Raw genomic sequence first — 25,455 nt, 5'->3', positions numbered from 1 at the left:
TAGATCCAGCATTGGCTAATATCAGTGATGAGTTGATGAATATTGACACATGGCCGGTAACCGCTACCAATATGGATGTACATTTTAACAGATTGATAGATTTTTTCATCTGAATCGTTTCTATTGTCCTGACATGGGCTACATATTAACGAGCCCATGTCCTGTAAATTGTTTATCTTACACTTTTTAAAGCTCTGGTAAATGTTTACACTGTTATAAATCAAATATGAGAATCAGAGTCAAGTCGGTGAACACGAATTTGACAGCTAGTGTCCCATTAAAGCGGGACGCTTACATAATGGATTTTGCAAGCTTCTATATATTCTACACGAGAAGCGCCTATACGATAGCTACATAATAAAGACAAAGGAACACAGTCCGCAAAAAGAGGACCACATTTTATTCTAATTGAAATATCAATTGTCTCTTATAAATCTTCTCTAACATGCCCAAATAGATCATCAATAAAAAAATCAAGCTACTTGCTATAATTTTCAGAATGTTTCTTATTTGAATACATTATTTTAAAGTATGATTATCTCTTCCAAGATAATCAAGACATTTGTCTCGAGGTCAATCATTTTGGAAACAAAGGTGATGAAAAAAAAATCATTTGAACTCTGTCGGATAGTTGTCCAACTGCATGGCAATCATGCCAGATCTTCTTTTTTTTATGGACTAATTCTTTCAATATGTCTAACATTAGACAGAAGAATAAAGGTACTGTACTATTGTAAAAGGTTGAGACGCTTTGTTTTATCATTATTGCAAGAGAACTAGACTTATATTGAGTGTCCTCGAATATATCTTTGGAATCTTTAGTACCCACGTCTGATTTAAACTGGAATCATTAAAAAAATCTCAATTGTTTGTTTATTATTCCAATTGTCAATACATACAGAAACACATATTTTAACACATTTGTAACAAGTTTAAGAAAAAGTTGTTTGAAAACTGGTCATTCAAATGATCAATGAATATCTTTGCTGTCATTTCTTATTCATCCAAAGTGCCAAACAAGATATTTTTATACAGAAGCTTTCAAACAAAATATTTGAAGTTTATAGTTTAAAGAAGAGGGTAATAACCTTTCCTTTAGTTTCTAGGAGGAAACCACGCATCAACACCGCAACCAATGTCACTTAATTAACATTAGATAAAGATTGGTTGTAATTGAGAAGCCTCTCTTTATTCAATTCTTTTAAAGAAGGCAATCTGAATAAAGATAAGACAAGATAGTTATGTCTGTAATAGCTTTTAGTTAAGTGGAATCGAATGAGGACGATTTGAAGAGAACTTTCCATATAGCATTGCTGCCAAATTTTGGTAAAAAAAATAGTCAAGAACTTCTAAAGAAAAAAAACGAAAGTTTGATTTTCGTACGGGAATCTTATTTTTCTTACGGTTTCAGTGAGTGCCATCAATGCTACCATGCATGTTTGAAAAAAATCTATTTTTGTTAAAAAGCATCCTTTGTAAATGGTTTAGGTCCTTATACATCATTGCCTTCAAGTTTCAGGGGCGGATCCAGCAATTTTAAAAAGGGGGGTTCCCAACCCAGGATAAAGGGTGGGGGTGTTCCAACTATATGTCAAATGCATTGATCGCCCATAAAAAGGGGGGTTCCAACCCCTGGAAACCCCTCTCTGGATCCGCCCCTGTCATTCGCTATGTCAATAACTAGTTAGAGAAAAAATTAAAACAAATTTATATAATCAATTAAAATCAAAGGTTGCCATTGCCATGATTATTATCATATCACAGTCGCCTGAATATTTCATAATTATAATTACAGGCGACAGAAAATATAAAAGTTCTAAAATCAAAGACATCAAACATCAACCAATGTCAATGACAATCATAACTCACATCATGCTTGACCATTGGATTATAGATAAAACGCGGGAAACTCTGATCGTCCTAAATATGCAAATATAATTTGCCACTGGACATTAAATAACCAACAATCAATCAGTCATTTGAAATTCTGTTGTTTTATTTCGACTTCAGGACTTGTCGATATATCAGTCTGACTAATAACAATGTTACCTGTATGATGTGTCAATATATCGTATGCGAGCTGTTTATAAGTCAATATACATGACGATGAGTGTACATCCACATTTGTGTGTATATACAATATTTACTAAAGAATGACAAGTCTGCGATATAAGGACAAAGTTGCATTAATCACAGGCGGATCCAGAGGTATCGGTAAAGGATGTGTAGATGTATTCGGTAAGCTCTACAAGTTTTACATTTAACGATCTTTAAACTATTATTAAAACCAATACTATATATGTTTTTATGTGTATAGTAGCTCTATGTAAAAGTATAAATACATGATCCTACTTAAATTGAACCCTATTTAATTTTTTCAGTTGAGAATGGTGCAAAAGTCGTCTTCTGTTCGAATGACGGTTCGTATAATAAAAGATGTTAATATGTAGGGCCTGCTTGTCAGTAATGTTAGATTATAGTATCATAGGCTAGCTAGAAGAGTTGAATATGGCAAAACAAAACGCCGGTAACTGACAAAACGACACGGTTATTATTATTATCATCATGATTATGGTCTGTATTTTAGTGATCAATATACCGTGACATGAACTCGGGTACACATCATATATAGTAGTAAGTCAAGTCGGTGTCATCCTAACTTAGTCCAAGACAGGACTTTACTGCCGGAATCGGCTATAAATTATTATAATATATATATATTGTTACATGGCTATGTGTATTGACCAAAAGAGGTTGGACTTCTAAAAAGGAAAAATGGCAAGAAAACCAAACAGATAGTCAATAGAGCTTATGTTATTAACAAATCGGTATACGTAGAACAGGTTTCTCAAAATTTTCGTTTTTCAAAGATCATTAAATGCAGTACCGTGTCATACAAAACAAAAAACAGCGCTGAGTGAATAAAATTTAATCATTGAGAAGTAACTTATAGGATGTAAATAAAGATATATTTTTATTGTTGGTGTGACTAGTGGTATATAAAGTCACTACTTCACATTCACATGTATACACAGTGACCAAACAAAATACTTTGAATAAAGAAAATAAGGTTATAAAAAATTGTAGATACGGAGGGTCAGCACTTGGAGAGAAATTTAAACTCAAAAGGACCAGGAGAAGCGTTGTTTGTAAATGGCGACGTTACTCAAGATTCAGATATCAAGGTGAATATATACAACAAATGTATATGGGAACAAAATTAATCATAGGACATCATTGGGGCTTCAATGCAGCGAGAAACTCCCGCACCCAGAGCCATGCTTCAGCTGGCCTATACACAAAAATGACTTTATTATTTACTCTAGGTCAGTGATGATGAACGTCATACTAAACTCCGAAATATATGTACAAAAAACTTTAAAAAAAGTATACAAGACTAACAAAGGCTAGAGGCTCCTGACTTGGTGGGACTGGCGCAAACATGCGGCTGGGTTAAACATGTTTTATTGAGATTTTAACCATCCCCTTATATCTCTAGCAAATGTAGAAAAAACAAACACACAATACGCCCAATTGTTCATATATATGTCGTGTACAAGTTGCGATTTTTTACAGGTTATAACATGTACCAGGGACGTATATTTTAAGTCCTTGCATGTACAAAAATATTGTACATGTTATAACTTGTATAATGCAAAAATACAAGTTATAACCTGTACAAAAGTACCTCATACATGTTATAACCTGTACAAAATATTGCTTAAAAATGGTTTTAACTTGTACAAAATCGAAAATTAAGGATATGTTTCTATTATCGCATCAGATGTTATCAACCTCAATAATATTTTCATAACTTTTTTATTGTTCCTTCATGTAAGTGTGTTTTGTCCTTTTTTGAAACAGTTAATGGCCAGGTTTCAGTATTACGAAGCATATCTTATGATATATCTTAGAACATGTCTTATGATCCTCTTATGACTATCTATAGACATATCTTTATTTGATGAATTATAATTGTGAGCGTCCACTTTGAAGGCAATAATAAAAATACTTTCATTCTAGTTGACACTTAAAGACATAAGAGGATAGCCAGGATAGATGTGTCTACAAATAAAATTGGGAATGGAAATGGGGTATAGGGGTCTAAAAGATAACAACCCGCCCATGGAGCAGACAACATTTAAAGCCCACAAATCAATGTTTTCAAAGTAGAGGATATATATTTAAAACATCAAAATGAAATTCGTTTCATGCAATGATCTTATAGTTTATAAAAAAAAATTGAGTTATATAAATTTACATAAGTCATGCTGAAGGCCAAAAATGTTGAAGAGCAGATCCAAAGATATTGATAATGAAGCGTGGTCCAATGAAAACTAGTTCAGTTCTCTCTTGCTTTTACAGAGTAAGCATATAAGAATTTTGTTTAGTCTTTGCAAGCTATAAAACGAGAGGAAGGAGTATTACTCAAAATTATTAGGCATTGTTCTTAAATTTTTTGGAAGAATTTAGTTACTAGTACTAGTATTTAATGCAATTGTCATTTAGGAAATGCAAGCTTATAGTAAATAGTGTCAGACTTATTTAAGCCATGATGGACTGCATAAAACATACAATGACATGAAAACATATTTTTCCAATATAAGTCATAAAACATATATTCCTGAAACTTTGTGAGCATTGTCCTCTACGGAAAAAGACATGTTTGGGCCTATTTATTGTTGGTTTTTATGCATTGGTGAATTTAGATATATATATTTTACTTCATTAAGATTCATCTTAAATTTTGTACAAGTTAAAACCATTTTTAAGCAAGATTTTGTACAGGTTATAACATGTATGAGGTACTTTTGTACATGTTATAACTTGTATTTTTGCATTATACAAGTTATAACATGTACAACATATTTGTACATGTTATAACCTGTACAAAATCGCAATTTGTACACGACATATACAAAAATGAGGAAACATAGCACAGTTTCAAATGAGATAACTATTCACCATAGACGAAATGACGTGGATTTTAATAGCTGTAAAATTGTTTTGGATGTACTTGATTAATTTCAATATATTTATTTATTGGTGTTTTTCTAAACTCGACCTTGAACTATGTTTAAAATATACAAAAAAAAGAGAGAAAAGAATCACGGATGTCTATGAACTACCAAGTTGCTAATCGTCAAAGCCTGTTATGAGAATATACATGTATATTGACATCTGTTCCACTCAATATAAGGATAGAACCTGAAAATTAATTTTGTTTTATTGATAAAGGTATTTTACGGAAATAACTGTATTTACGAACCATTTTATTACCTTTTTTCAAGAAAATAGTAAAGAAAACAGTTGAGAAGTTTGGTAGAATAGATTGTTTGATTAACAACGCTGGAACACGTGAGTTTTTGTGGTCATTCAATTGTTAATACTGCATGGTATATATAAAGACAGACCTGTTGTTTTCCTTTAAAAAAAAAGTATTCCAATTATTTGCATATAAGGTATTAGAATATTTAAAAAAAATTATATTTGCATCATTTACAAGGTGATAAAAACTTTGCATATTATGAGGTATTAGAAAACAGCGTCTTTCCAAAGAATTTGAATATAAGGTATTCGAAATAAAATATTTTATACAGTTCAGGATGCTCTGATATTTTGATTGATTGGTACTTATATTCATTTCACATTTTACTGTGTTTAGGGGCGTATGACATTTGCGCCGATTTTGAAAATTTTCATTCTTTCATTTGCACCGATTTTCTTTTTTCATTTGTGCCAATTTTATATTTTTTCCTAATTGGATTTACAGGTAAGTTATAGGTAAGTTCATACTTTTACATTGGCCGAGCAATTCATAACATATGTACCACTGGCTAACGGAAGAGGTCTTTAATGATAAATGAAAATAACATTACTGGGATGGAGAGTTGTCTCATTGGCACTCATACCGCATCTTCTTATATCATTTCACCTGTAGTTTACTTGTTATTTACCTGTGAAAAATAGGCGCAAATGAAAGAAAAAATCGGCGCAAATGCAAAACGTCATAAAACTCCTTGGGTTAGGTTTATTTAACGGTTAGAGTGATTTTAACTGTAACAATTATAAGAAAACGATAGATATTCGTCATTGGCATTGGGGCATTCATTTAATAGTGTTGTATGTCTCAATTATATCTAATTTTATTTTAGATCCTCTGTCGCATACTATTGACGAGTTCTCCGCTGAAGATTTTCGAAAACTTCTAGATTTGAACCTCATTAACTACTTTCTATTTTCAAAGGTAGTCCTATAATATAAGACTCTGATATGCACTGAGGTTCATATCATTTACATTTAACGTTTTTTATTGGATATTTTTTTTTACTATCAATGTTTAACTCAGATTAGATTAAATTGGTTATATGGTTGCATGAATATAAAATTAAGTTTAGGTATTATTGTTAATAAGACAACTACTGGCAAAGACAACAGATGAGGATGTGAAAGATAAAACAGGTTACTGATCCATCTTCATCAATGTACAAAATAAACACTGTTAAGAAGCTTTGATAGTACAACATTCGTTGTATTTATAGCAAAGCCAAACCATGTTTATGATAGCAAAAAAAAAACAACAACAAAATGCCATGCAAGATACATGTACGCGCTGTCTTTAACTTTCTGTGATTCTGAGAAGTTCTTGATTGTAGATTTGATGTAATTTGTCTTATATCATCGCCATAAAATCCTGAATACTAGTACATTTTTTTTGGTAAATTGTATTGCATGCATTATTTTCTGTTTGTTTAGTATTCATTGCCACATCTTCGTAAAACAGAAGGAAGCATAATTAATATAAGTAGTCTGGTAAATCAAATTGGACAGGAGCAGGCAGTGACATACGTAGCTACTAAAGTAAGTTCATTTTCAATTGCATATCCGTAAAACTAAACAAAAAGGTTCGACATTTTTTTGTATTTCATAGTATATTTTGAAGCAATTAACTGAGTTTGCAAAATCTGATACATTTACATCTATCCTAGTTAATTTAAGTGTCTGTGGTTCAAATTGAATGCAGTGACATCATACTAAAAAAGCACCAAAGATTCCATGCTTTAAATTTTGTTAGCCATGGCAGACACTCGTTTCTTCTGCAAAAGACTCATAATTGACGCTCGAGCCATAACAGTAAGCAGGGGCGGATCCAGCCATTTAAAAAAAGGGGGGGGGGTGTTCCCAACCCAGAGTAAAATGGGGGGTTCCAGCTATATGTTCTCATTCAAATGCATTGATCGTCCAAAAAAGAGGGGGTTCAACCTCCGGAACCCCCTGGATCCACAAATGGTAAGCATAAAGTTATTCAAAGTAAACAATGCATTGTTCTATTTACTCTGAAAACTAGAAAAAATATTGATCATCAATATGAGATTATACTTGTACATGTAACATTACAAAAAAATATAATTTTGAAGAAAAACAAAATTTTGAAAAACCAACATTTGGGTGTCATGCTGATATAAAACTAGTTTATATGAAACTAGTTTATATCAACACAGCAAACGTCTAAGCGACAGATCTAGTCTATGTCATCACTGCAAACGCCCAAATAAATCTAGTTTATGTCAGCACTGCAAACTACCAAATGATAAATCTAGTTTATGTCAGCACTGCAAACTACCAAATGATAAATCTAGTTTATGTCAGCACTGCAAACATCCAAATGATTTTTTATTATAATGATTATAGAAAATAAAATGGGAAGAGAAGTGATTAATGATTTCTGCAATATTTAAAGGGTGCAATCACATCTATGACAAAAGCTCTAGCGATAGATGAGGCCAAATATAATGTTCGAGTCAATTCGTAAGTATGATTAACTGTCCTGCTAAAAGAAATATGGGTAATATTAGAAGCAATTGGCTCTAGGGTATATAGTGTTCCTAACTGAACATCATAGAAAATAATATCTATTTTCATGCCCCGTTTATGGGCATTATGTTTTCTGGTCTGTGCGTCTGTCCGTACATCCGTTCGTCCGCCTGTTCGTCCGTTCGTCCGTCTGTTCATCCGTTCGTCTGACATGCTTCAGGTTAAAGTTTTTGGTCAAGGTAGTTTTTGATGAAGTTGAAGTCTTATTCAACTCTAAACTTAGTACACATGTTCCTTATGATATGATCTTTCTAATTTCCATGCCAAATTAGAGATTCCCCCCAATTTTCACGGTCCATTGAAGATAGAAAATGATAGTGCGGATGTAGTATCCGTGTACTGGGGACACATTCTTGTTATTATTTGATTCTTCATTCTGGCGATAAAAGGAATAGTTATGGAAATCATGACAGTTTATGTCCAAAAGATACTTAATCATATATCAAACCTTGTTTTGACGGGGTTATTGTTGTTTGGTCGGTAGCTGTGTGTGTAGTAATTTGTAGACGTATGTTTTATCTTTAGGGGTTCTCTTGGTCAATGTTTTGTCTATCTCTCTCAGTATAAATTTGATGCTGTTTAATGTCTAATAGAGTATAATATTTCTTCAAGGATTAGTATTACTTGATATCTTTAACACATGTTTTCTCCATTTCAAAGCAAAAGGTTTATTAAGCATGTTTGTAACTTTGACCAGAGACATATAATACAATGTATATGTCTCTGCTTTAACTGTAGTTTCAATATACTTTCACTGTTGAAAAAAGGAGAAATTCCTTTTGGTTTTGTGGCACGATTATTTTAACATTATGTTGGATATTTTTATTTTTAGTATACAAAGTGATCGTAGACATATTTACCAATATTGATCCAATTATCATCTTTAACTGACATCGTCCTAAACATGGATGAAATGTTTGCCACTGGATGTTAAGCAAAATGTAAAATAACAAAAATACCGAACTCCAAGGAACATTCAAAACGTAAAGTCCCTTATCAAATGAGAAAATCAAAAGCTCAAACACATCAAAAGAAAAAAAAACAATTGTTACACTTACAAACACTAAAAACAAAACCAGGAGAAATGTAGAAAATGCTGAACTTCCAAAGCACTTGATATTCAATAACTTATTTAAAGTTGTACTTCATGGCTCTTTGAAAGCAAGCCTTCGTGTCAAACAATGTGACTCGTAAACGATCGTATATGTTCGTGTAAAGCTATATGCATATTAGAGTATTTCAATAGTACCATGAAATTATACCAGCATGCACATAAATGGCAGTTTAAAAATTATACCCACGACTAACTGCCAATATAACAACTACTTCTATTTTTTGCAAATGTTTTATATGAAGCAACCTCACATGATATTTTTTTCTTAATTTATATTGTTTATATGGCTGCTTTCTGGACATTTTGTTATGTGTTATATCTGTTATTAGGGTAGCACCATCAGCTATATGGACCCCACTTTTAGACGATGTACTGAAATCTGTTCCTAACCCATTGGAAGCCAAACAAATGTGTGAAAACAACCAGGTATACTTTTGTTTTACACTGAAGGTGTAGACATTACATGTGATTTTTTAACGCCATAAATACCATGAAATTTTTTCTTAGAAATGATCAATCAGGACAATTTTTTTCCATTGCTTTTTTTAAAAACAATGAAGGGCTAAATGCAAAATCTATGTTTAGCCTTTACCTCTTCCTGACAGTCTGCATGTTGTTGACTTATTTTTTGGGGGTTTATTTGTATTTTTTTTTATTGTTTATACAATGTATGTCATTTTCTAAGGTAAAGTCGCTTACACCATTGATGCTCATTGTTGAAGGCCATACCATATCCATTTAGTTGTTAACTTCTGTGTCAGTTGGGCTCTGGTCAGAGTTGTCTCTGCTAATTATACCACCTACTAGTATTCTTATTGTTATCTTACTGGTACTATTTTATGTTTATTTCAGTTACTGGGACGATTAGGAACAATAGAGGAAGTTGGAAAAGCATGTTTATTTTTAGCGTCTGATGCAACATTCTGTACTGGAATAGAACTGAATCTGAGTGCAGGAGCTGAACTGAATTATGGCAATAAAAACATGAGAAAACAGGAAACATCAGCAAACTAAAAGATAGTTTGAAATAATGAATAAATGCTACATCATTGGCTTTGATCCAGTCATGTTTGGGTTTTGCTTTCTATGCAGGACATGACGTCCATGCAGCCATGTCGTCCTTGCTCCATTGGATGTGTCGGCCATACCTTGAAAAGATATATCGGCCATGGGAAAACATCGTCCATATTTTGTGAAGACGCGTCTTCCATAGCTTTTTCTTTGGAAATACATTTGATCAAGTTATAAATAAACTCATCATGAATACCAGTATTGAAATTTTTTATTTGCGCCAGATGCATGTTTTGACTAAAAAAGACTCATCAGTGATGCTAGTTTCAAACAAAGTTAAAAAGGCCAAATTAAGTATGAAGATAAAAGCATTGAGGACCAAAAATTCCTTTAAGTTTTGCCAAATACAGCTACATCTATTCCCGAGCTAGAAAAGCTTCATATTTCAAAAATTCTAAGTTTTGTAAACAGTTACTTTATAATAATGACCATATCAATGATTATTCATGCCAACAGAGAAGTGCTGACTACAGCACAAACAGTGGCATAGAACCAGTAGTTGCGTAAATAAACTCATCATGGATGCTTATAACACAATTAAAATATACCAGTAAGCATCGGGGATAGTTGCCTAACTAACTGGTAATGTACCACATCACCATACATACTCTTCTACTACTCAAGAGTAACAACTCCAAAACAAATTTGTTTAGGGAAGACAATTTTTATTGTGTCAAATTTATTACAATGAATAAGGTCATTTGTTAACTATAACAGTTAAACAGTTACATAACAAATAACAATCATGGATGCCATAAATAATGTATAAAAGGCATGGATATGGATCAGATTATAAATAACTTGCAAGTTTGAATTAATTTCTACCCTAACTATTGAGAAATTAAAAAAATGTTTTATGACTTGAAAAATGCATCGTTCAAGCTTCTGACTACATCATGAATCAAACAAAAAGTTAATTTACAAACTATTGCAACATTGAAGTTCTATCTTTGGGTATTCATAATGTCTTTTTATAATTCAATATAAGATGTTGTTGCTGAAATTTTTATATACAAAATATATTAAAATAATTAAATAGAAAAACTTATCTTAGCTAGGATTAAGTTCAGTCTAATAAAAATATTATAGTGAAAATATTACTTAATGCTGTGACATTGCATCCTAAATTTGTTTTTGATCGGACATTTCTTAGATGGAAAATACATGATCAAATTTGACCAATTCAATATCAAACATATAAATCTTTCTATTTCAGAGCACATCCATAAATTTATCCCAGATGTTCAACTTTACTTCTTGGGATTAAATCTTTAGGCTTGTATGCTTACATGTTCGGATAAATCTAATCTGATTATCATCCATCAGAGATGTGTCAATCAATCTGAGTGCATTGTCTCATAATATTGTCAAGTAAGAGCATAAACAAAATTTAATTAAAAAAGTTTTTTTGCATTATCTGCAATAAAAACATGGTAATGGATGATCACTTTCTAAGTAAAAATGTAAACAAGTGTGCTATTCTTGATTATATTTTCAGATTTACTACAGGTTCAGTGATTCAAAATCAAATGCTGCAATGGGAGTTAACTAAGTTTTTATAAATAGTAAGTTACTACCTGCCAACTTTTCAAAATGCCCATGGGGGTTTTACGTGCAAGATGGATCCTATGCTATAGTTCTACAAAACCATCAAGGGGCGTTCAAATAAATTTTAGTGTTGTGTTTTGGCTTCTTCAAACTATTACAAGCCTAGAGCCATTGTAAAATTTATTGTTTTGTTTAAACTGTGGACAAAATTGCTCTTTCAAAATTTCCATTTGGGAGCCTCCATTGGGGAAATCCCCCACAAATAGTGACAGTTGGCAGGTATGAGTAACTTTTCCATCTGATTAAAATTCAATCTTAATTCAAATTCTTTTATAAAATGACTTTGTTTGAATGAATGTTAGAGAAATTCAGAGTTGTTGTTGATTTGGCAATGATGTTACCTTTGGTGTACAATGATTCATGTATTACACATAGGAAAGAAAGACATAATAGCACTATTTGTTTCAGAAATACATAGATAAATAGTCTGAAATATAACCTGCATAAAACGTACCACATAGTGAAAAAAACACCCCATTGGTGTCTTGAGAGAATTTTTTTACAAGACGTTTTTGTATCCTGACAATTTCCATGAGTGATAACTATATTGTATTTTATTTTTTTGTTAAATCATAAACATTTATTGTTCACCTTTATACAAGTGGGAACACACATTAGGATATTCAAAAGACAAAGAAATGTAAAAAGTTATTTGGTTACCTGTTATAGACATGTAAAGGGGGGATAATTCATTTTTTAAACTCAGCTGACATACTATCAACTGACTCAACATAACAATTAAATAAATGAATAATAAATACATAATTAACGTGAACCTTTCTAACCTATTATATCACAGTTTTATTTCGACTAGAACTACATAATGATAAGTTGGTCAGAAAGATATCAAGGTCAACCTTAGATCAGCAAATTTATTGGAAATAATTTATTATCCTTTATTATTATTTGGACTAAAATATGAATTAACATTTCTCTGAGACACAATATTGAAATCTGTTCAATATATTGCTGGTAATTGTTTAGGATTGCAGTGCATGACTAAATTGCTGATACTTTACAAGTAAACATAAAATTCATAAAACTTCAGCTACAAGTTCACTTTCAAGTTGAAGATTGAAACAATATAAATTATGTACTTATCTTAGAAACAGGGTTCTATTTAAATGCAACAGCCATGATAAAATTTATATGCTAGAAATGTTATGTATCGGTAGTGATTGAAATTTTCACAGTATATGATCATGTCTGGTTTCCTATAAATGCATTTTCGACAGAAAATGTACATGTATCAACCTTGAGTTAACCTTCACAGGTCTATTATTCTATGATGACGATTATAATTTCTAAGGTCATACTAAATATGCTTGATCTTTTAAGGGAAAATTTACAACTCAAATGTTGCTTTCTCATTAATATCTCGATAGAAAGTATATTAGAAATTTAAAATTTAATCAAGCTTGACTAATAATGTTAATTATAACTTGTATGATAAGAAGATCGGTCTACAAGGCAGGTTTTAAGTTGAAAAGGGAACAGAGATCTGGCTAGAAATTCTTTCTTCTACATATGTTGTCAGTTTGGTTTTAAAATAAGTCACATTAAGTGTCTGGTATCAGCTTGTTGAGGTACTCTGTGTTCTTCCTGTTGAAGTACTCTGTGGTCGTCCTGTAGTGGAGCATCGTAAATGCTTGGACAGTAAGGCATCAATCATAACATAATGTCCTTTCTGTTAAAATAAAAAAAAATTAGTATAAAAATTTATTACAGGTCACATAGATTTCAGCCAAATTCAGGCAAACTAATCATTATTATCATTTGGATATAAAAAGAAGCATTCCGTTCTTAAATAAATTTAATTAATTAATTAATTAATTGGACACATCAAATGTTTGTATGCCTTTACTTAAGGATTCTGTCTAATATTAAAATCTGAAGCGGTTACACGTGTCAGATTGCCCGGGTTTAAGATATTTAATAAAGTATAAAAAAAAAATGCTTTGTTTAGTTTCCTCTAGTTTAGTTTGGTTTGGTATGGATTTTGTTTTTTGAGTCTGGTTTTAGTATCCACTCAAAAAACTCAAAACACATACGTTTTTTTAACCAAAAGAATGTAATTTTATTTTTAGATATCTTCTTTGTCAGAAATAAAGATTCTTAAGAAAACTTTCTCTATAATTAAGGTTCTTAATATCCTTGTCCTTTGGTCATTGGTGGAAAGTTGTCTCATTGTTAATTAAACCACATGTTTTTCTCATTTTTATACAGTCTCAGTAATAAAGAAAAAATAATAAACTTGACCTGAACATTGAGTACTGATGTTACATCACAAAGCTTGAAGAACTTTCCCAGATCTGGTGGTGTATACATGTATCTCTTCCCATTATACATTCCATCAGTACTGCCAGCTAAAAAACACAAAGAAAGTATTGGTCTACAAACAATACCAAATTATATTAAAATTTAGCTTTTCAAAAAGCTTTAATGACTTAAAATCATATTTTGAAATATAAATTGATGGTTCTAAAGTTTGAGTTTATCATGTTGTTAGAGTGGCAGAAAACACAGAGAAAACAAGAAGTGTCCCCAGCACACAGATGCCCCAACTGCACTATCATTTTCTATGTTCAGTGGACGGTGAAAATGGGAGAAAATCTCTACTTTGGCATTTAAATTAGAAGCATCATATCATAGGGAACATGTGTAATAAGTTTCAAGTTGATTGGACTTTCAACTTTATCAAAAACTACCTTGACCAAAAATTTTAAGCTGAAATGGAACAGATGGACGAATGGACGGACGAAAAAAAAGGAACAGACGGACGAACAGAAGAACGAAAGGACCGACCAACAGATGGAGGAACGCATACATACCAGAAAACATAATGCCCATATACCTTATATTAATCAGTCTGCACCAAAAACATTTTCAACTACTTGTCAGAAGACCAATATTCTGACATTTTTCTTATTGGTCCAAACAAAGATTTGCAAAAATTTAGTAGTCAGATTGAAATTTTACTAGTCTTGAGCATCAAACTAGTGGCTAACCGTGCAAACTATTAATTGTCAACTCCTAAATGTTGTGAAAACATTGTCTCTGGACATTTTATTTTTGTATGCACTGCTTTGTGTTTTAAACAAGATGTATTATGATCAATATATTTGCTTGTCCTACAAGAAGAATACATGAAAAAGGAGATTAAAAGAGAAACATACAGTGAAATTCTTACATGCTCATACAGTGACCTATAGTTGTAAATTTCTTTGTCATTTGTGGAGAGTTGTCTCATGATCATTGGCAATCATACCACATATTCTTTTTTATATAAATCAAATTCAGCATCATCAATGCAAACATTGTATACAATACCATGCAAAAACTGCCTTGATATATATACAAATGTTCATCAACACAATATATGATTATATTGATACATACCTGGAGCATCTAATCTTACTCCAACATACACTCTCTTAGAATAATCATGTCTGTCCAGTACCCCAACATATTTTACAATGCCTGTGTACACCTTTGGTTTTGGAGCTGAAAAAAGCATTTACAAAAATTATTAGGTGTTTCCATTCTTGCATTAAATTAATCTAGTTCAAAATCAATACCTTCAAAAAAACTTTAACATTTTTTTAAAATGGGATTTCAACTCAAATATTTTAAACCCTTTTTGATACAGGCATTGGCTGTTGTCTGCTCTTTGGTCAGGTTGTTGTCTCTTGGACACATTCCCCATTTCCATTCTTAATTTTATAAATACCTCATTTATATTTTTCTGGAACAGCCAATATATTAAAAATTTGTATAGAAAGGTTATGCAGAAAGGCAAATGTACTTGCATGAAATTATGAAATTCAAAATTATCCTAACTCCTCTGCAAAAGTAAAAAAAAATGATTATCTCCCTTTCCACAGTATCAATAAAATCTCATATATGTATGAAAAATACAATACTTATTGTAAAGCTTAGATGTATGCACTGCTCAGCATATGTACTGAATGAATGAAGGAATAAATAGTTTATTAGAATGTAACCTGAATATATACAATATAATGTACATTGAGTATTTACATAATGATTCAGCCAACCAAATAGCTTTTAATAGGCTTATGATGTACTATAAATGATAATTCTTGCAAACTGAAGTTTATTCTTAGAACACATGTTTCTTGTTAGTATTCTCTGATATTAACCTGAAAAATTCTCACTTGCTCATTTGACATCAATATTAAATTTATAAGAAATGTTGTAGGGCTGTTCCTTTCATACATGGTAGGCAATTTAAACTGTCTAATATTTAGGCTCAAAACATATCCAAATCCTGACATAAAAACTCAAATTCATAGTAGAAAATGATGTTTATAAATGATAGAGATTGAGACTTACTGATTTTTCTACCATATTTAGGAGGTTTCTGTGGAACAGTAATAACTATACGACTTCCAAGCTTAACATACTGTTTTAAAATTTCATCTTTTTCCTTGCCTGGCATTTTTGATCTGAATAAAGGTATTTCGTCTAAATCCTCTGATTCTGATCCAGAATCAACGGTATCACTAAAAGAATGTCGCACCCATGCGGAAGATGACCGTGAAGATCCACGGTCCACAAATCCTGAATCTTGATGTCCATTTTCTTTTACATTTATTTTATAATCCACTAAAGGTTGAAATTTTGAACTAATTTTTTTATCACCTTGTGATCTAGGGGATAGAGGAGTTTGTCTCCTAAAATGTATATGTTCATTTTGACTGGATGATCTACTCCCTGAAGTCTTTTGTAAATATGTTGGCGGCTCCTTATATGAAGAAGTCCTTCTAATGTTTGGATGAACAATAGCAGTTTTTGGACGTAAATCCTCACAGCTTCCTGTGTCATTATTAACTTCATCTAATATTGAATTCCTCGACATTGGCGTTGGTGTCCCAGAAATCCTTGTATCATAAACAGTAGGTGTTGAATTAATATGTATTTCTTTGGTCTGCAAAAATAAAACTTGATTTAGAATTTTATTCTTTTTAATTAAATAAGATCAGTAGAAGATAAAAAAAAAAGAAAAGAAAAAGAAAGTTTAAGTTTCGTGGAATTTTCTTTTTCAATTCACTGTTCCAAATTAACCAAAACCATTTTTTCAAGAACAGTTATGGTAAAATGAGCTTAAATTCTGTTGATACCAGTAGATTGTACTTACATTTTGTCATTGCACAAGGTCATAGTTTCTCAAAATGTTTAAGAAGTCTTTACACTAAAGCTATTGGATGTGTACTGTTTGGTAGTTTGTCTTTGAGAACAAACTGATGAGGACACTCATTTTAAACAGATTCTTTTACCGGTAGTTTGTGATTATGTTGAGCTGTTAGACCACTGTCGTCTAAGGTTAGGGAGAGAGTTGAGTGCTCACAACAATGTTTGAACCTACTAGATTATACATGTGTCTTTCCTAGCTAGGAGCCAGTAATCAGGTGGTTCTTGTGTGTTGCTGTTTTTCCCATTTTTATTTTTACTTTTTTTTCTTTCACATTTATAAATCAGACCCTTGATTTTTTCATTTGAACTGTTTAACATTTTTTCAAGTTATGTACTTTTACAGCTGACAAGACTACACATTCAGAATATGGGTTTAAGTCATTGTTGAAGGCTGTATAGTGATCTTTCATACCTGTCAACTTTTCAAAATGCCCAATGGGGGTTTTGCATGCAATATATATGGCTGTCATAGTCATAAAAAACCTTCAAGGGGGCCTTAAATACATTTTTTAATGTTGTTTTTTGGCTTTTTCATACTTTTATAAGCTGAAAGTCATTGTAAAAACTAATTGTTTTGTTTAAAATTGTGGACAAATTGCTCTTTTAAAATTTCAATTTGGGAGCCTCCATGGGGGAAATCCCCCGCAAATAGTGATAGTTGGCAGGTATGATCTTTTTTTTTTAATTCAAATCATTTGAAGACAAGGGTGATTTTAGCGACCTTAACTACCCATGAGGGTCTAGCTCGGTGAGCTACTTGAGTAACTATCATTTGGACTCTGGAATATAGTTGTCTCAATGGCAATCATACCACCATAAAACTTTTGTTATATAACTTACATGAGAAGACAGAGGTTTATTTCTGTGATGGACAGCAGCTATTGATCTGCCTAACTGACTGTCTGTCTCTTCTGACCACGAATCACTGTCAACAGAAATAAGGAAAGATAACTTTATGTAATATTAAAAGTAAGCACAAGCAGTAACCAGGTCATAGACAAGTAAGTTAAAGGAGTAGAGCCGGTTATTATGTGCGGTCAGAAAGAACATACTTTTTATTTTGTGTTACATATTTTAACATATATTTTAACCAAAACAGTTCCTTAACATACCGGTAGTTGTTACTAAGTCAATAAGTAAAATATTAGGCTATGAATTAGGAACCATGCTCAACTGAAGCCATTTAATATAAGCTATGTATGATGATAAAAAGGTGTGTGAAATATGTTATTTATTTATATCAAACTCTTTATAATAAGTTCCCATGCTATGTTATTGTTGATTTGTGCTTGTTCTGAATCTGCTCTTCAGCTTCTTTTGTATTTTATTTGGACTTTTTATTTATTTACTTCAATTGTCAATGATGGGTCTTTTGTAGAGAAAACACAAGTCTGAGGTACAAAATTAAAAGTCTGTTATTCATAGATGATTTTTTTTACCACAATTAATAATACAAAAAAAAAAAGATTTTTTTTTAATAAATATCAATGAATAATGAATATTACTTTAGATTAGGTTTTGTAGAACCAATTTTTTTAAGAAGCCCAGCAATCCTATCTAGCTTATCATGTTCTTTAGAATTCTTCATTGTAGAGATCACATCCTGAAAAAGGAAAATTGTAAAATTGTTTTGAAAAATGAATAAAAATCTAATTGTAAGCATAAATTATAAATTGACGTAAAATAATCAGACGAGTATGCTTACTAATTAGCCATGCATACTTGCATCTACATGTACCAGTATACAGTAATATCTACAGAAAGTACAAAGCTTTCATTAGTACTAATGCTTTAGAATTGTTGACAATGCTATTGAAAATTAAAGCTATTAAAGTTATTGCAATAAAATTGAATAGTATTGTACACAGCTGTACATCACAACATACAAATGCAAAAGGAATATTTATGAATTCTAATGTAAATCACCTTTATTTGCGTTTATAATGCATATCAATTATTATTGATGATTAACTTCAATATTTTCCAGAAATTTATCCTAGGTCATTACAGAAAGGAAAACAAGATGTTTTAGGACCACACGATTAACTTCCCTCATGAAAAAATAGTGTCTGAATTCTGTCTGACAAGTATTCTTAATTTTTCTTATTTTTTTCTGAATAATGTCTGAATAGCTAAAAATGTGTTCATTAATGCAAATGTCTGAATTTTTACTGGATTTCGGACTATTATGGAAAAATTCAGAATTTTCATTCGCACATTCAGACAGGAATCAGAAAACCATTCAGACAAAAATCAGAATAGCATTCAGACAAAAATCAGAATTATGTAAGAATGAATTAAGGCAATATTCAGAATGAATTCAGAAAAATCTGAATTTAATCAGAAAGATTAAGAAATAATCAGACACATTCAAAAATATCCAGATAACATTCAGAAATATCCAGACAACATTCAGATGGATTCAGACAGATTCAGAAATATATTCAGAAAACATTCAGAATGTGGATATCCATACAAAACTTTGTAACTTATACAACAGATATTCCCCTAAAAACCTAAAAAGAAGTTCTTAAAGTTGAATGAAAATCAATGTGTAAGCACATTGATGATGGTCAAATACCCTTAGCCTCTATTCAATAATAAATAAAATCCAAATTTTCAGGAAGTTTGTAAATTAATAGTTTCAATAACATAAAATTCAAACTTTAAATTTTCAATTTAATTTTATTATCTGATATGGATCTGTGATTCCCTGGTCTGTTCTTTTTCTGTCTCTCGAGGTCTCCATATCTCTTGTGACCTGAGTAAATAAAAAAACAAGCTAATAAAAGAACAGAACTTCAATGTCTCTTGTGTTGCATTTTTCTTGTCTGCCCAGGGACAATAACTAAAATTCCACAAATTCTTGTTTGAAACTGTTACTAAATCACTATGATATTTCTTCCCATTTCCCTAAATCCAACCCTTGACATTGATGATGTGAGCCATTGGTATACATTTTATAAAAATCTGGCATGAATTGCCACATGACATGTATGAGTGCTATTTTTCTGTATTTAATTAACATTAGAAAAACAAAACATTCTTTGAATGGAACTTTGCCATTAACAAATACACAACTTCCTTGTATCAAGAAAATTCTAATTAATTTTTAATTATAAATGGTCATATATCTATGCAATTCTTCAATCCCATATGCAATACATGTATTTGATCAAGTACTTGGGAACCAATTTTTGGGACAAATTCAGTTGACTTTTAAAATCTTTGACCTTGACCTCATAATTAGTTGTTAGGAATCCTTAAGGAATCTATAATCAAATGAATATCATGCTGATTTTTTGTTTATTTATAGTTTAATGTATTAGTTTTAATGAATATGCAATTAAAGAACCTTAGTGATTTCGCTCACATACCCCACATCCCCACATTTTCATTGGAGAAATAAAATAAGTGCAAGAATAAAAAATTATATAAAAAAAATGAATTATAATTTCCTTATATGTCCTTATTACCGTATCTACAAAGTTTCATGAAATTCTGTCGTGTGGTTTCAGAGGAGTTGCAATGACAAACTGTTGCAGTAGTACATTGAAGCAAATAAGTTCAAAGGGGCGTAACTCCTATAGAAAAAATTGAATCACAATTTCTGGTCAATATGCACAACTACATAGTATTTCTTTATTATTATCCACAGTTTCATGAAATTCTGTTATGTGGTTTCAGAGGAGTTGCAATGACATACTGTTGCAGAAGTATATTAAGCAAATAAGTTCAAAGGGGCGTAACTCCTAGAAAAAAAATTGAATCATAATTTCATGATGTATGTCCTTATTATCTACAAAGTTTCATGAAATTCTGTTGTGTGGTTTCAGAGGAGTTACGATGACAAACTGTTGCAGTAGTACTAGTACATTAAAGAAAATTAGTTCAAAGGGGCATAACTCCTAGAAAAAGAATTTATAATTTCCTGTTGATATGCACAACTGCATTATATGTCCTTATTATCTAAAAAGGTTTTATGAAATTCTGTTGTGTGGTTTGAGAGAAGTTGCGATGACAAGAAACGGGACTGATGAACTGACGGATGGACAGACCGACAGACAGATAGACTGAGACAGGTCAAAAACATTATATCCTCTGCAACTTCGTTAGTTGCTTGCTGTATAATTGATGTAGGAATTCATTATTTCAAATATATGTGTCAGCGTCATAAATTAATTTAAGGTATTGGCTGTATGGTGACCATTAGCTATCATTGTTCTCATCTACATTTGTACTGCATTCATATAGTAGATAGTTGTCTCATTGGAAAACATTCCACACTTACAGCTTATTTTTAGGCTATTAAAACTAAAGCATGTACATACCAGATTCAATTGATTTTGCACCATTTTTCTTTTTAATAGTTCTGTTCAAAAACATGTACATTAAGTCGTAAGTCTCTTTCACTGACATCTGTGGAACCAATTCTAAAAAGTTAAATTAAAATATTAGTATCAATACTGACACCTAAATTTATGAACTCGTATAAAATATTCAACAGTTGTCTTAAAGTGAAATTCAAAAAGAGCCATCAGAAAAGATGGGTTGTGGTTTTTTTTTTAAGAAAGATATTGGAAATACAATCAACTAAAAGTTTTATCAGTGTTGATTTAAAACAAAAAGTGTCTTTCGACCCTTTCACTTAGAACAGAACAGCCCTTACTGTGATTTTAAATAGATTAATGCATAAGTAACATGTGCAACAACGGCAATATATATAAACCGAAGGTAAGAATATCTAAGTGAAGTACATTGTATTTGCCACTGGATGTAAAGCAAAAAAGTAAATATTTGTATATTCTTATAAATTGAAAGGTTGCTGTGTCTCATCTCTGACATTCTTACCTCAAAACAATTGGTACTTTTCCACATTATCATAAACACAATGATGCAGATCATCTTTCATCCAACTTCAAATGGCTCAGTCCTTAAAAAAGAAGAGAATATTGTTTTTTATTGGTACATTGTATAAAAATTGATTTTGTTATAAGTCAATTAAAACCATACTAAATATTATTTTAAACACATGCACATTTAACTGTTCAATTAAATTTAAAAAAAAAAAAAAAAAGTAATGGTAGGTACATGTAGGTATTGATTTAATAGCCTACTATATTCTATTGTACCTGTACCAAGTCAGGAGCCTGTAATTGAGTGGTTCTTGTGTTTATCTGTTTGTTATATTTGTTTTTCTTTTAATGTTTTGCATAGTTTGTTAAAATATTGTGTCATAACACCACTTTCCTGTTTGGTGCACACAAATTTAGTTCAATTCCTCCACATTCTATATGTGCCTGTCCAAAGTCAGAAGCCTGTAGTTGAGAGTGGTTCAGGTTGTTGTTGTTTCGTGTACTGTCAATTATGTCTTGTTTTCGTTTACTGTTTTGTAATAAATTGGACTTTAAATTTTTTAAATTGAATCGTTTCATATTGTAAATGTTCTTGTCAGGATTGTCAAGACCAATTATTGCTATAATACATGGTATAGGTTTCATAGGCGGATCCCAGGGCCCTTGTTTTTAGTGGCTTTGAACTAGCTGTCCGTAACTTTAAGTACTCTCAGATCTGTACTTAGTATCTTTTTGTTTGGATATACAAGTACCCCAGCCACGTCCACTCTGTTTTTGCTACCGGTAGTTGTATTTTATTTGTATCCATCTGATGAGTTTAGCAACTGTTTAACAGATTTTTATAATTTATTCTTTTGTGTAGTTACACAACTGTCCCAGGTTTAGGGGGAGGGGAATTCCTGCTATAAATGTGTTTAACCCTACCACATTCTGTATGTATGTGCCTTTCCAGAGTCCGGAGCCTTTAATTCAGTGGTTGTCTTTTGTTGATGCTTAACATATTTGTTTTTCCTTCTTTTTTTTTGTACATAAATTCTTATTTGAGTTGTTTTACATTTGTCATTTTGGGGCATTTTATAGTCGTCTATTTGGTACCGGTGTTGCTCATTGTTGAAGGCCATACAGTGACCTAAAATTGTTAATGTCTGTGTCATTTGGTCTCTTGTGGAGAGTTGTCTCATTGCATATATGATATCATACCACATTTTCTTATTTGTATACAGCTTATGGCTATTCCTGGCTGACCCAAGAATCTGTCTCTCATGAACTATTGGTATCATACAACTATCACTTTTCTATTGTGGTGTCAGATGTTTTGTATTATGACTTCAAAACTTTACGGGAACCACTGTGATGTCCACAAATAGTGATAAGGTGTATATTGGTAATTGTAATAAGTTCTGTAAAGTCAGAAATTATTTCATGCATTTATTGATTAAGATATTGTCATTTCAAAATAAAGTGTGATTCCATAGTGGACTATACATTATGGGCTTTTCTCATTGTTGAAGGCTGTACAGTAACCTATTAATATTATTGTTAATTTCTGTCCATTTTGGTCTCTTTTGAAGAGTTGTTTCATTGGCAATCATACCAGATCTTCTTTTTTTTATACTGTCAGACCTCATAATTATTTCGACTATGTTTACCCTATTCCCGTAGTCCAAATAATTATGACGTCTTGAAAGGCTATTATATTTTTTTTCCTTGACAACAAAAAATATAATAGCCTTTCAAGCTGTCATAATTATTTGGACTATGTTTACCCATATAATTTATAATTACATGTTCATTGTTGTTTTTAATTTTGCATAGTATAATCTGACTATAAGGAAACGACCATTTGATATTCTGTCACAGGAGGAGGCACGATTAATTTTGGAATATGTATTTTGTGATTTCTGATTGTTTTATTTTTTAGTTGTTTAAAAAGATAGTTGTAATTATTACATTGGTTGCAATAAATTACATTGATTTCCCAGTTAAATAAAAACCGATAATTTCACATGTGAAATAAACGTGGTTATTTCACTCTCTGACGTCATACAACAATAGGCGTTGTCAGGACGTCGATAACGTCGGATCAAAACAAGTTTTTTTTTTAAAACAAATGCGTAGTAAAAACATATAGTTCCTTACATTTTCTACATTAATTTCATAAAAAAAAACATTAGCCAATGTAATAAAAAGTATAACTAATCGCCGTATTTGAATATCAAAAATAAGACAACTTGTGACCGAACGCCGCTATGGATTAAACTCGTGCTACGCACTTGTTTAATCCATGCGTCGTTCGGTCATGCGTTGTCTTATTTTTTATATTCAAATACGGCGATTAGTTATACTATAAATATCCTTTATTTTGGTGTGTAAAGTAATTTTTCATTCTGATATCTTTAAAGATAAGGCTAGTCCAAATAATTACGACGTCTGGCAAGGCTATTTTATCTTTTTTCTGGGACGACATTAGTCCAAATAATAACGGTATAACATCTGGCAAGACTATTTTAATTTTTTTCTGGGACGCAGTCGTAAGAAGGTGTCCCCGAAATTTTTTTAAAAAGCCTTGCCAGACGTCATAATTATTTGGACTAGGACGATGTCATAGGCAGGCATTGGGCTGGGCCAGATGTTATAATTATTTGGATCATGTTATAATTATTTGGATCATCCAAATAATTATAACATCTGGCAAGGCTATTTTATGTTTTTCTGTGACGCCGTCTAGGAAGGCCCCCCCCCCCCAAAAAAAAAATAGCCTTGCCAGACGCAGGACATAGGGCAGGACAAGATTATTCAATTTTCAAATCCCCTGCCCCACCCACAATATTAAATGGCCGTTTCCAAATTAAAAAATTAGCATTGAAATGAACACATATTCATACCCCATGATCGTTATTGGCACTGATTTTTGTATAGCCTGTAACTGTTGTCACTTGCAGTTGTGGATATTTGTCTTGTATGTGCGTTTGGATTTACACTGACAGTTTACAAGTTGTAGTCAATTTCCTGGGCAAGTTGAAAACCATCTTCTGAATGGCAGACGTCATTTTTTCCTTTATATCAAGCTGTTATACATACAAAGGTTCTCGTTGTTATCTTTAAAATATCTGTCCTGCAGCGTTCAAACGTTGTCTGCGTCACACGATCTAGATCTAACATGAAAACCAACTCCGGATCATTTTCCGGATTATAGACGATTACGTTCACCATGAAATCGCCCGCCGAGAATAAATATATCGTACAAGGAAATTTTTACTTTATTTCTGAAACTAATATTACACACGTGCTATAGTTGTCTCAGCGGTCTTGTATGATTAATTTATGGAGGTTTTCAACCACTATAAATATCCGCCTACTGATATGGAATAATTTATAGGCAGCCTAATTTATAAACGGACGTTATATATGCCCCCTTATAGTTTATAGTGTACTGGAACTATTATACTAACTGTTATTGTAATAGTCCTAGGTTTTTACCACAGACGTATTTTTACGTAGCAAGTTAAACAAACGGACAAAAAAACGGGATTTTTAGGGCTGCATTTGTCATAAAAACAATTAACCTACAAACCGACTCGCTGCGAGAAAAACGTCACGAACTTTAAATCTGTTCGGGTAAAAAATCGTTAGTATACTGTGACTGTCCCTGTGAGAACTGATCGTATTCTTATATACTCCACGTTGTAATAATGGCAACTTTTAACAATGTAA

The 25,455-nt window shown here is 31.7% G+C and overlaps 2 protein-coding genes and 1 long non-coding RNA gene across 6 annotated transcripts in view; 1 reads left to right on the top strand and 2 right to left on the bottom strand.

Moving 5' to 3' along the window:
- The first annotated feature begins 2,105 nt into the window (after positions 1-2,105).
- On the top strand, positions 2,106-10,256 carry LOC134723536 (17-beta-hydroxysteroid dehydrogenase 14-like). Its single transcript, XM_063587122.1, has 9 exons — positions 2,106-2,238; positions 2,382-2,420; positions 3,088-3,185; positions 5,292-5,358; positions 6,156-6,247; positions 6,757-6,861; positions 7,742-7,809; positions 9,319-9,415; positions 9,842-10,256. Exons 1-9 carry the CDS (start codon positions 2,154-2,156, stop codon positions 10,001-10,003), a joined length of 813 nt encoding a protein of 270 aa, XP_063443192.1. The 5' UTR covers positions 2,106-2,153; the 3' UTR covers positions 10,004-10,256.
- Positions 10,257-10,813: 557 nt separating this feature from the next.
- LOC134721523 (uncharacterized) overlaps positions 10,814-25,455 on the bottom strand; it is an 80,707-nt gene continuing 66,065 nt past the window's right edge. For all 4 annotated transcript variants that reach the window (XM_063584604.1, XM_063584606.1, XM_063584605.1 and 1 more), the window contains 6 exons: positions 18,391-18,488; positions 17,726-17,810; positions 16,025-16,619; positions 15,068-15,172; positions 13,928-14,034; positions 10,814-13,355 (listed from right to left, as the gene is read on the bottom strand). In XM_063584604.1, coding sequence (XP_063440674.1) covers positions 13,242-13,355; positions 13,928-14,034; positions 15,068-15,172; positions 16,025-16,619; positions 17,726-17,810; positions 18,391-18,488 — 1,104 coding nt within the window. In that variant the 3' untranslated portion in view covers positions 10,814-13,241. The remainder of the gene's footprint in view (positions 13,356-13,927; positions 14,035-15,067; positions 15,173-16,024; positions 16,620-17,725; positions 17,811-18,390; positions 18,489-25,455) is intronic.
- Positions 18,941-24,889, bottom strand: LOC134721524 (uncharacterized). The gene is made up of 4 exons (XR_010107874.1): positions 24,627-24,889; positions 21,737-21,818; positions 21,217-21,318; positions 18,941-19,646 (listed from the first exon to the last, which is right to left on the bottom strand). It is a non-coding gene; the product is annotated as an uncharacterized LOC134721524 (long non-coding RNA).

The sequence above is a fragment of the Mytilus trossulus genome, chromosome 6 (assembly GCF_036588685.1).
Source record: "Mytilus trossulus isolate FHL-02 chromosome 6, PNRI_Mtr1.1.1.hap1, whole genome shotgun sequence".
Lineage (NCBI taxonomy): Eukaryota > Metazoa > Mollusca > Bivalvia > Mytilida > Mytilidae > Mytilus > Mytilus trossulus.
The sequence above is the reverse complement of the archived record's forward strand: the minus strand, read 5'-3'. Positions and strand labels throughout refer to the sequence as shown.